Source organism: Hypanus sabinus, chromosome 2, assembly GCF_030144855.1.
Source record: "Hypanus sabinus isolate sHypSab1 chromosome 2, sHypSab1.hap1, whole genome shotgun sequence".
Taxonomy (NCBI): Eukaryota; Metazoa; Chordata; class Chondrichthyes; order Myliobatiformes; family Dasyatidae; genus Hypanus; species Hypanus sabinus.
In genome coordinates this window covers 83713106-83725181 of record NC_082707.1, presented here as the reverse complement: position 1 = coordinate 83725181, position 12076 = coordinate 83713106, and the positions used below count along the sequence as shown (strand labels likewise).

Genomic DNA, 12076 nt, shown 5'->3' with positions numbered 1-12076 from the left:
TTTATTGTACCTGCCTCTGCTCTGGCAGTGCACTGCTGTCCCACACGTCTCCTTTGAACTTACCCCCTCTCACCTTAAATACATGCCATCTAGTAGTAGACATTTTGGCCTTGGGATAAAGATACCAGCTGTCTACTCTTTTTATGCCGCTCGTAATTCTATAAGCTTCTGAAACCCCCTTTCACTTGGATCTCTGGAAAACCGGCTCGTTAAAGGGAAAAGGAGCAGTTGGCAAGTGGGAGGCTTTTAAAAGTGTCAGGGGCTGCATGCCCCTATGGTGGACAGACCAAGATTTTTAGAAATCCTGGCAGACTAAAGATATTAGCATGATTAGCAAGTTTACTGATAATATTAAATTAGGGGGTCTTGTTGGTAGTAAAGCAGGTTACAATGAGGAGCAAAGAAATGTTTATTTATTTTATTGAGCATAGAATAGGCCCTGCTGGCCCTTCAAGCCGTGCTGCCCAGCAAACACCGATTTAATCCCAGAGACAATTGATATTGACCAATTAACCTACCAACTGGTACATCTTTGGACTGTGGAAGGAAACTGGAGCACCTGGAGGAAACCCACGTAGTCACAGGGAGAACGTACAAACTTCAGACAGTGGTGGGAACTAAACCCATGTCACCTGTACTGTAAAATGCTGCGCTAACCACTACGTTACCGTGCTTAAGTTAGGGAGAGGGGCTGAGAAATTGCAAGTGGATTTCAACTTAGATAAGCGTGAGGTGGGCAGTCAAACCAGGTGGAGCTTCTACTATGAATAGCTGAGTACGAACGTGTGTTGTGGAACAAAGGGACCTGGGAGTATGAGTGGGAGGGGGGACATTATGCTGCAGTCATATAAGTCGTTGGTGAGGCTCCACATCAAGTATTGTGTACACTTTTGGCCATCCTGGGTAGGAAAGACATTGTCAAACTGGACGGGGTGGAGGACTGGTTTACAAGGAGGTACGTGGACTAGACAGACTTAGTTTGAGGGAAAGCTGACCATACCAGATCTCTATTGCCTGGAGCGCAGAAGAATGAGGGTTAATCTTACAGATGTTTATTAAATTATGAACAGTATGGATAAGGTGGACAGCCATAGCTTTTTCCCCTGGGCTGAAGAGTCCAAAACTAGAGGGCACAGATAACAGGCAAGAGAGGAAAGATACAAAAGAAACCGTAGAACTAATTTCTGTACACAGGGAGTAGCGAGTGCATGAATAAGTGGTGGAGGCGGGTACAATTACAACATTTAAGAGGCTTCTCAATCTCATGGAGGGAGAGGCTTGGAGAGTTATGGGCCAAACATGGTCAACTTGTACAAGCAGGGAGGATGCGGAGCTCAGCATGGACCAGTCAAACCAAAGGCCCGGTTTCTGTGCTACATTAATCGATTACTTTATGACTCAATGACTGGGTGAGGAAAGAGGTTGAGCAGTTTAGGACATTTTGATCGGAACATCAGAGAATAAAGTGTGTCCTTATAAACCACGAGAGGCATAGATGGGGCCAATCTGCAGCCTTTTTCCTAAAGTTGGGAAATCAAGACCTAAAGGGCATAGGTTTAAGGTGAGAGTACAGCACAGTACAGGCCCTTCTGCCCACAATATTGTGCTGACCTTTTACACCTATCCTTCATCACAGTTTGCCAGGACCTTTTCACCAAGGCAACATCTTCTGACCCCCTGTCAACCTAATTTAACCACTCCAACAGCTCTAGCAAACATGCCCTCAAGGACATTGGTGTCCCTTCTCAAGTTCAGGTGTAGCCCATTCATTTTAGACAGGTCAATCCTTCTCCGGAAGCAATCCCAATTATCCACAAATCTGAGAGGGCAGAGATTAATTCGAAACCTGAGTGGCAATATTTTCGCCCAAGGAGTGGTCCTATATAGAAAGAGATGGCAGAGGAAGTGATTGCGGCAGGTCCATTAACAACCTTTAAAAGGTATTTCAGACAGATACATGAAAAGGAAAGAGGGATATGGGTCATAGAATTAGAATGGAATGGAATGATTTAGAATGGAATCCTGATCGGGATGGGCCAGGTGGTCTGAAAGCTTGTTTTCATGCTCTATGATGCTGTTACTCAATGACCTCTCAGCATTGAGTAGTAAGAAATAAATTAATGGAAAAAAATTATCCCTCCTAGTTCATAGAAATAAACACCGTGTAACAGACTTTAATGACTGAATTTTGAAGTACTGTTCTCTAAGGCAAGGCATGAGATTCAAGGCAAGGATCTCGGTGGCCAGGCTGATACTACTGCCACCTAGAGGTAGCAAATAGGTTGCTACAGCAGAATTCGGTCTATTTTTATTCAAAAATATGTAGTTCTTTAATTGATTGAGATAATTTTCTCATTTGTAGTTAATTTTACAAAGTAATTTGGATCCTTCAGCCATCATTTATTTCTATATTAAAGTTTATTACATCCAGTCTTTAAGAAGATATAATTGATATTATATAACAGTTCTTTCATACGCACAGTGTGCCATTTTCTTTTTCTCCGTTACCCACCATTGACAACCTGTGTGCCTTGTCCATCACTGCTGTTCGTGCTTAGTTACCTGGCAGCATATATTTCACTCTTGCTTTGCTGAGCTTCTCAGCAGGCTTGTCGCAGTCAGATCTGGGGCAGCAATCCAGTTAAAAGTGGGATCCATTCTGGTGTTCTTACAGTGCTGCAGGTAGGTGTCGTATTGTGGATGGTATTTCATTTGACTTAATCAACTTTAGAACAGCTTATGATCTAAAAGCGACTCTCATTCAGAGCATGAATGAATGTGAAATGTTTATTTTGCAAGTTGCAAGCTGAGGTCTGTGTACCATATTGGAAATGTAATTCAACAACTAACGTTTGCCAATTCCTCGCAGCTCATCAGCGATGGCAGTGTGGTCTACGCAGAGGCCCTCTGGGACCATGTCACCATGGATGACCAGGAGCTGGGCTTCAAGGCTGGTGATGTCATTGAAGTAGTGGATGCAACCAACAAAGAGTGGTGGTGGGGGAGGATCGCGGACAGTGAAGGCTGGTTTCCTGCCAGCTTTGTACGGGTAAGAGCCGTCCATAGGGGAATATGCAGATTGACAATATACACACAGTGCCGTCCCTCCTCATGGCATGCCGAGCAACATAATTGTGCCAATGTGATAGGGTCATAAGTTAGGAATGCAGTAAAGACAGCTTGTGAAAATTGGTAAGATTGAATTATTGAGTACCCTCCTAGAATATTCTGCTTGCTGTTCCTTAAGTTTACAAACAGCTTCCCACATTTGCTGCTGTCTCACTGACCTAATCAGTAAATTGAAAATGCTATGTTTTCCCAGCATTTTCTGTTTTTATTTCAGATTTCTAATAAACGCAGTTTTTAATGCTCACGCTGCAATTAAAGTACTGACATTGACCCTCAGACATAAGGCATTGCTTAACTCCTGCCAATACCAAAATGGTTTGAAAGTTGATCATTGAGAAAACAGACTTCATTGAGTCAGTAAGGGTAGAAGTGCAGCTTAGACCACTATCACTAAGCACGTGTGAATTTATTAACCACTGGGAGCACTCATTCCTTGCACACCCAAGTTATTTAACTTTAGATGGACAAGTGCTAACCACCAGGAGGTGAATATAAAGCGCAGCTGATTCTCGCACACCCCATTATTGCTTGTGATCAAATATGAATTTCTCCCCACGATGCTATTAGTAGTTACAGAGTTACTTCGGTGAACAAGTAAAGACAAGCCCTAAATTCTTAGCAGTGTGGAAGAACTGAGTTATCTTGGGATCTGCATCTATAGATCTCTCAAAGTTGCTGCACAAGCTGACAGGGTGGTTAACAAGGCGTATGGCGTGTTGGCCTTCATTAATCAGGAGCTGAGTTCAAGAGCCTCAGGGCAATGTTGCACACAGCCCTATAAAACTCTGGCTACAGCATGCTTGGATTATTGTGTTCAGTTCTGGTTACCTCATTATAGGAAGGATGTGGAAACTGTAGAGAGGGTACAGAGGAGATTTGCCAGGGTGTCATCTGGACTAGAGAACATGTGTTATGAGGAAAAGGCAGAGCAAGTTAGGGCTTTTCTCTTTGCAGCGGTCTATGATGACAGGCAACGGTTGATGTGTATAAGATTATGAGAAGCATAGGCAGAATGGACAGCCAGCACCTTCTTCCTAGGTACCAGAGCACACCTGTTAAAGGTAAGTGGAGGAAAGTTTAAAGGAGATGACAGAGGTAAGTTTTTGCACAGTGAGTAATAAGTTGCTGCAATCTACTCTCTGCAGCAGTGGTAGGGTCTGATACAATGAGTTATTAAAAAGACATTTGGATAGGAATACTGATATAAAAAAATGGAGGGTTATGAGCTGTGCAGGAGAGAAGCGTAAAAGGATTAGATGGATTGTGCAGTGGTTTTATATCGGTCAGCACAGTATTGTGGGACAATGGCCTGTACTGTGCTCTCAACGACTTCTGTGCTAATTAGGATAGGTCTGTTTAAAAGTCTGGCATAACTTAATCCTGAGTTGTTCAATTACTAAAGTTTGAATTTGCCAGGTGCTGCTCAGCCAGACACTCAAAAGGTTGAATAGATGCTAATGCTATCAAGCTGAGCCTGCAGACTGCTATCATTGACTCTCTGAAGCCACGGCTGTCACACACTGGGAGGAGTTGAAGGAAAACCTAGAGGCCTTGTAGAGTAGAAAAGGTACCCTGTACCCACAAAAGGAAGGAATCCACGCTACTCTCTACTATGCCGCAGCTGGTGTCGCAACGTGTTGCTTTTAGATTCAGCTCAGACCAGATAATTGTGAAATATTCCACAGTGGAAGAAGCTCGCAGAATAAACAGTATAAACATAATACAGCAATAAATACAATGGTAAATACAGCAATGAATACAAAATGGCAGACTGATGCAGCAATTGTAGGGCAAAGAAATGCTGAAGTGGCAATAATGGAATAACAGTTGCAATTCTCATTAATTTGGAAACAGCACTCCCTGTGTCTGGAACAGCATTCTTTGTATTGTGGTGTGTCCCTTTGCAGGATAGCTATAAAGACTGGACTAGTTGGGGTTAAATGCTGATATCCTCAAGAACTTACAGCTCCTTGATAAGAACATGGGTTTTGATGTAAATATACTTTCAGTTTCAGTGTGGTATAAAAGAGAGAAATCTAACATTACTCTTCTGTGAAACTCACAACTGAAGCCCTTGCTCCCTGTGATGTTTTCTCCAATTGAGCTACCATGGCCCTCAGTGCTGTTTTAATGCTGATTAAAGATGTTGGACTATTTCATAACCCCAGAAACCTTTCAACAGCAGCAGAAATTCTCTGCAATGATGTGCTCACTCTGGTCTGCTGGATGCTTTTAAGAGAGGGTATAGGTTTAAGTCCTTTCCACCAAGATGTCATTGTGCTTGCTAAATTCATGAATGCTATGGAAAGTGAAAGTAAAACTATAATTATGGTTCTTAGGTACATTTAATTTCATTTAATTATGGTCCTAGGGTACAAAAGTTACCTAAAAGTTACATTTTCTTTTGAATAGTTGGTAATTGATGGTTGTTAATTAAGAATTATTCTTGCAATAGTTAAAGAACTTTAAGTAAGACAGTGAAGTAGAAAGATTGCTTTGCAGCAATAGAGATAAAAGCACAAAGGACTCTGTCAGTAACGAGCTGGGAGGGAGGATTGTGATCAAATACACAGGCTTAAGGAAGTGGTGTATGCATGGTGGCTTAGGAGAAGCAAGTGATGCGCAAAAGAGATGAGAAATGAAGTGGTTATGACCAGTAGCTGGAGAAGGTAACAAAGACAATAACATAATTTCATCAGACCTACATTCATGGAACAAGCCTTCAGAAATGTCACTAATCCCATTATGAACACAGTGTTGCTTAGAGGATTTATAGATCTGCCTTTCCTTTCATTCCTAAAGTTGTGGGTCAACCAGGATGAACCCATGGAGGAATATCCAGTCAAGGTCGAAGGCGGGAAGCCTGATGATCCCAACAGTACTGACCACTGCTCAGCCGCAGGCCAGTCAAAGAAAGACCAAATGCGGACAAATGTCATCAGTGAGATTATGAGCACCGAGAATGATTACATCAAACACTTAAAGGATATCTGTGAGGTAAGGCCCTGGTTGTCACTTTACAAATGTGACTTGTGTGTGGTATTTGAAGAGAATGGTTACAGCCCAACTACCAGTTGTCTTTTATTTCTTAGTACAGAAATTTTATATATTAGCATGGATTTCTTCATAGAGTTTCAGGGTGTTGTTTCTGAAGTGGGGAAGATGAAATGATATAGACAACAACACTGGAGAAAAAGAGGACATTGATTCATTCTATAAGTAATAGATCCAGAGATTAATTCCATACACTGTCATCATTCATTAGGATGAGCACTTTAGCAGACTGGAAGTTCAGGCAAAATAGTTTCTTGTGAGCCTGCTTAAAACAGTTTTCTATTGATATTAAATTTGTACATATAGAGAGTTGATAATAATATATTCATATACGATAACATTGTGGATAACTGCTAACAAACCAAGACATTTAGTTGTAAAGAGAATAGACTAAAAAAGTTTGCTTTTCAGCTTTGCTCAATTTGATGTTTTAGTAGTTGTGTTAAGCATTGAGCATCACTGAAGTTCAAAGCTGACCTAACTGTTTTAATTCATCTTCCTAAGTGGAGAAGCTTTTTATATTCAGCTGCTGCAGAAAATAAACACTAATTTTCCTTGGCGTCTCCCCGTTTCCTCTCCCTCCTGAAGATATGAGCCAACCTGTTACCTTGGTAGCCAGCCCAACTGTTGACATCTAAGAATCAGTAGTTACATTCACACTGCTGCCGGAGATGGAAAATGAATTAAGTCTGCTGCAATACGAAGAAAAGGGAGAAAATATAGCCAGTACATTCCATATCTTGGTGGCTTCCTTTGTGTTTAGTAACAGTGGTATACAAATACTGAACAGTGCTAAATACTGAGAATCTACTTGAACATAATTTTGCGGAGAATAGGTCTGGTCACGTTGCTGTGGTCTTTTTCCCATTTAATTTAACTGTGCAATGCCACCTGCCTGTATAGAAAGAGTAGACAGAACACCTTTGACCACGCTTCAGTCAGGCTGTGGTCTGTAAGAATGTTTTTGAGACTGTGTGGGAAAGGAAATGGTGGAGCCTTTTCTATGGGTGATGTGGAAGTTTTGTCATGATCTTGTTTGGCTGGTGGTGAGAAGGGCCCTACATGACAATTTTGTCACTGTATGCTGGAGTGGGGATATTCTATTTCTTCCTGGAATGAGTATTTTTGCCAATAGGCTCTGATGAGGGATGCAGTGGTCTTTGTAGAGTACTTCCCAAACACAGGGCCCTATTCTCTACAGGCCGTTCTCAGGGTGAACACTGAAACCAGCACTAACTGCTACTGGAGGACCGCTGAGTAGGTGGAAGGTGACCGCGGGTCTCTCTGAAACATGATGCCATTTCCATCGAATGGGCTAATCTTGACTGAGTATGGAAGCAGGCACATTCCAAGACATAGAACCATGTGTTCTGAAGCTCAGAGAAATAGCAAATGTTTTATATGGAAGGTCACAGTTTAGGGTCCCTATATCATTGTGTACTGAGGGGCGGAAGCGTCTGTGAACCCTCATCAGATTGCTTGATCATGATACCTTGAGTGAGAAGAACAGATGCTATGGTGATGTAATGAAAACCTGGTCCATAAGGATAATCTTTCAGCAGAGATTGTAGGTTTCATTGTACATCCCTGTAGAACAGTGGGTCCTCTAACAACCAAGTTTCAAATCTGAACCACAAAGAGCGATACAGCCCTTCAGGTCAGTTTCACCATTCAGTAAGACCATGGCTGATTTAATTCCAACTTCAACCTCGCACGCCTGTCCATCTCTGGTAAACTTCCACCTGCCAGCCTATCTACCACTTCCTTAAACAATATTCAAAGCTTTGCTTCATTGGTTTTTGCTGAAGAACATTCCTAAGGCCCATGGTCCTCTGAGAGAAACAAATTCCTCCTCATCTCTGTCATATGTGGGTGGCTCATAATTTTAAAGCAAAGAGAACTGGTTGTAGAAACAGTAAACAAACTGCTGATGGAAGTCAGCAGGGCAGCCAGCATCTGTAGAGGGAAATACAGAGTCTTCATCCAGTCCATAGTTAACTGGCAACACAATTCCACCGGCAATTTGTTCTTTTTTAGCTTCAGATTCCAGCATCTGCAGCCTTGTGAGTCTTTATGATTCTAGAATATCCTACACAAGGAAATATCCACGTCAGTCCTGTCAGCACTCTTCAAACTCAAGTCCCTTTTTACTCATCCAATGGAAATCAGTTCTGCAGTTCAGTTTTGACCAATGCTTTGAAGAGATTTGCAGGAAAGTGACATTGGTGCAAGGTAAAATGAGCATCTGATTCTGATAGTGCAAGTGCCATTTAACAGCACCATTAAGTACAGCTTATTTCACTTTACTGTTGATTTCGAGTGGACTGATGAGCATGCTTGAATTTATTCGGCACTTTATGAAGAGGACCAACCTGGCTGATATTCCAAATTGCCTGGTTAATGCCAATACTACAGTTTACTGGAACAGCTTGGATAGAGGCACAGATCATGCTGAATCAGGTTTCATTGCTTGAGCCAGGCTCTTTTCTGGTCCCACATTCAGCATCCTAACACATTCCTTCAGACCATCTGGAGAGAATTGGATTGGCCAAAGACTGACTTGTATGGTGACGATTGTAATGTCAGGAGAAAGCCGAGGTAAATCATCCTCTCAGCACTTCTGACTGGACATACAGTAGTTGTGAGCTTGCTCACATTTTCTTCAGCACTCAGTCCTGACTTTATTGAGAATGGAGCTATAACTGGCCAAGTTAAGTATGTTGCTATGGTGCTGAGATTTTAGCACTTCAAGTAAGTTCTCACCTTTTGAAATTTACCTGAGACAGCATCAGGTGAGGGCAGTTCCATGCATGACTGTGGTGTTTTAGTAGTGAATAGCTATGGTTAGATGTGACACGACTGAAGAGGTTTGCTCTGATCCTGTGTTTTTTTTGCTCTTTAATACACACATATTCCTGTTCTCCAGCTTCAGTAGTTTGGCAAAATTGATGCAGGACATCAGGTGTGATGTTCTGGAATGGCAGGGCAGGTCTGAGGGGCTGAGTGAGATCGTATTTCTCATGTTTATATACATTGAGATTCACATTGGCAAGAGTGGACTGCTCTCCGGTAGTCATACATGAAACTCCCCTCATTCAGTGTATCGTCATAAACTTCAGAGAATGGGAAATTAGCTCATATTCCACAAACCTAGGGTTACTTTAGCACCTTGGAAAAGGAGGGATTAATAAAGAAAGAAATTGTTAGCCAGAAGTATAAAAGCAGAAAGAAAGAGTTTTCATAAATATTTAATATATTTTAGAAAGCATTGGGCAAAAAAGCAAAGAGATGACAGTCAGGTTAAGCCAGTGTTTTCCATAAGTTTTCACCATAGAGGATACATTTGGAGTTTGAAGTGGAGGGAGGATCTTTGGTTCACCAGGGAAATGCTATTGGATCTGTGGGATAACAAATCTCCTAGTCCTGGTGGACTTTTCCTAGGGTCTTAAACATGGTAGTAATGAGATAGTTGATGTGTTGGTTTTACTTTTGAAATATTCTTCATATTGAAGAATACCAAATGTAGCTCATTTGACAAACAAAGAGGGAGACAGAAAGCATGAAACTACAGGTCTGATGTAGCAAGTAAGTGGCACAGGTTCCGTGCTGAACTCAGCTTTGTACAATATTGTACTTTAAGGTAAATGTGGACATGAGGAGTTTAAAAAGAGGGAGAGTTAAGCTAAGAGAGCAGGTGAATTCAATATAATGGAAGAAAATGTAAAATTGTCCATTCTGGCCAGGGAAATAAAAGAAAGATATTATCTAAATGACAAGAGATCTAATGTGGGGCTCTGGAACTCTCTCCCTAAACTGATGATGAAAACTGATCCTTGAATGATTTTAAGCCAGAGATGGATAGATTTTCAATAAATGCATCAATGAAAAGTTTCCAAGACCAGCAGGATTGCTGAGATGAGGATACAATCAGACCTCTTTCTAATTTGTTCTTTTTGTATGTACCACTGGCATGGCAACCCCATGCACAACAAGATTCAATTTTGGGATCTGATGTTCTCCTGAATTGTCACTGACCTGAAACATTAACACTTACTCCCTTTAGAGATGCTGTGTGATCTGCTGAGAATGTCCAGTATTTTCTGTATGCATGTCCCTCCTGATCTACATTCTTCAGTTTACTGTACAAACTCACTGGTGGGATGGACTATTGCCATAAAGAAAATTTAAAATAATATCCCCCCCTGTAGATAAAATTGTTGAACTTGGTCTGTTGAAAATTTTGAAGTAAGGTATTTTCAGTCTTTTGTAGCCTGTAGGAGATTTAGTAGTATAATAATAACACACTAGAACTGCTTTGGAATTTCAAGGACATTCTGAATTTGCTTCAGGTGCATAGGGTAAATAAGAGGAGTTGTTTATTCTTCTCCAAGTGTTCTACAACTGCATTGTGTCTCAGGTAAATCTATACAATTATTCCCAACAGGGTTATGTTAAGCAATGCCGAAAAAGGACAGATATGTTCACAGAAGAGCAGTTACGCACAATCTTTGGGAACATTGAAGACATCTACAAATTTCAGAAAAAGTTTCTTAAAGGCCTGGAAACTAAATTTAATAAAGACGAACCCCATCTGAGTGAGATTGGTTCCTGCTTTCTTGAATTTGTGAGTAATTTTTGGCCATTCTTCCAAAGAAGATATTTAAGAAAAGAAGCTATCTTTTCATTTTAATTAATATTGATTAATTTCCTCTTGTAGTTTTTAAATGGTACTTGGAGATGTTAGAAGAACTTGCATTTATATTGCACCACCTGTGTTTCAGGTTACCACATTAAAGACTAAGATCAAAGTCAGCCCATCACAGAGTAGATCTTCCTTTTGTATGTCATCTGCTGACTTTTCTGTGCTGTGCTTCTTCTCCAGCAGACAGATTTCCAGATATACTCAGAATACTGCAACAACCATCCCAATGCTTATGCAGAACTCTCTAAACTCATGAAGATCAACAAATACGTTTACTTTTTTGAAGCTTGTCGACTGCTCCAAAAGATGATTGACATTTCTCTGGACGGGTTTCTGCTCACACCAGTGCAGAAGATTTGTAAATATCCACTTCAGTTGGCAGAGTTGCTCAAGTACACCAACCCTGAACACAGGTAAGGACTGCACTGACCGGTATTGTCTCAGAGAGTGAACCAGCATTTCAGTATACCAGACCTTTGATCGGCCTAACCAAAGTGATCGAGATTTCGTACCAAATAACTGGATTTTCCTTCTGCTGTTGTCAGTTTTAGTTGCAACAGATTAAAGGCTCATATTCCCAGAAGAAGAACCTGTAGTTTTACTGTAGCAGTGGATTCTTAATTGCAGTTACCATCCCAGTTCCTTGGTTGATATTAATGGGGAATATAAAATCAAGTTATGTTGGACGCCTTCTTGCAGGTGAGGCATTGAAAAAAGGCTAAACCTTAATTGTTAGCTGATGTAAACATGGAGACCTCAAGCTTCTGTTGTAATGGTTAAACAGTAACCTAAGTGAAGTATTTAAATTAACCTAAAAATGAATCAAATCAATACAATAAAAAAGCTACCTCCTCTGGTAGGATTTTTATGAGCAATGGGAGAGTATAACTGAACCAGTTGGGATTGTAAGCAGAAGTTATTTTCAGATTCAGATGTCCATTGAAACAGACAGTCAAATGTGTCCCTAACAGCTAAGGATGTGCTGGGGGCAGTCCACAGGTGCCACCACACATTCCAGCATTAGGCGTACAGTCCTCAGCAGAATAACACCGAGCTCAACAAAACAGAAAATACTAAGCAGCAAAACAACAACTGTGAAACAAACCCCTTCCTCCCTCCCTCTGACCCACGTATATGCATATTCCCCTAACCCCAGACAAGCTGTCTTCAGCCTTGTGGATTTGCAGATAC

General features: G+C 41.1%; 1 protein-coding gene across 1 annotated transcript in view; it reads left to right on the top strand.

The window, feature by feature from the left end:
* Positions 1 to 12076, top strand: part of LOC132380386 (uncharacterized) — a 188835-nt gene that overhangs the window by 154708 nt on the left and 22051 nt on the right. Inside the window, 4 exon segments of the mRNA XM_059949135.1 lie at positions 2870 to 3049; positions 5932 to 6126; positions 10628 to 10807; positions 11066 to 11298. Coding sequence (XP_059805118.1) covers positions 2870 to 3049; positions 5932 to 6126; positions 10628 to 10807; positions 11066 to 11298 — 788 coding nt within the window.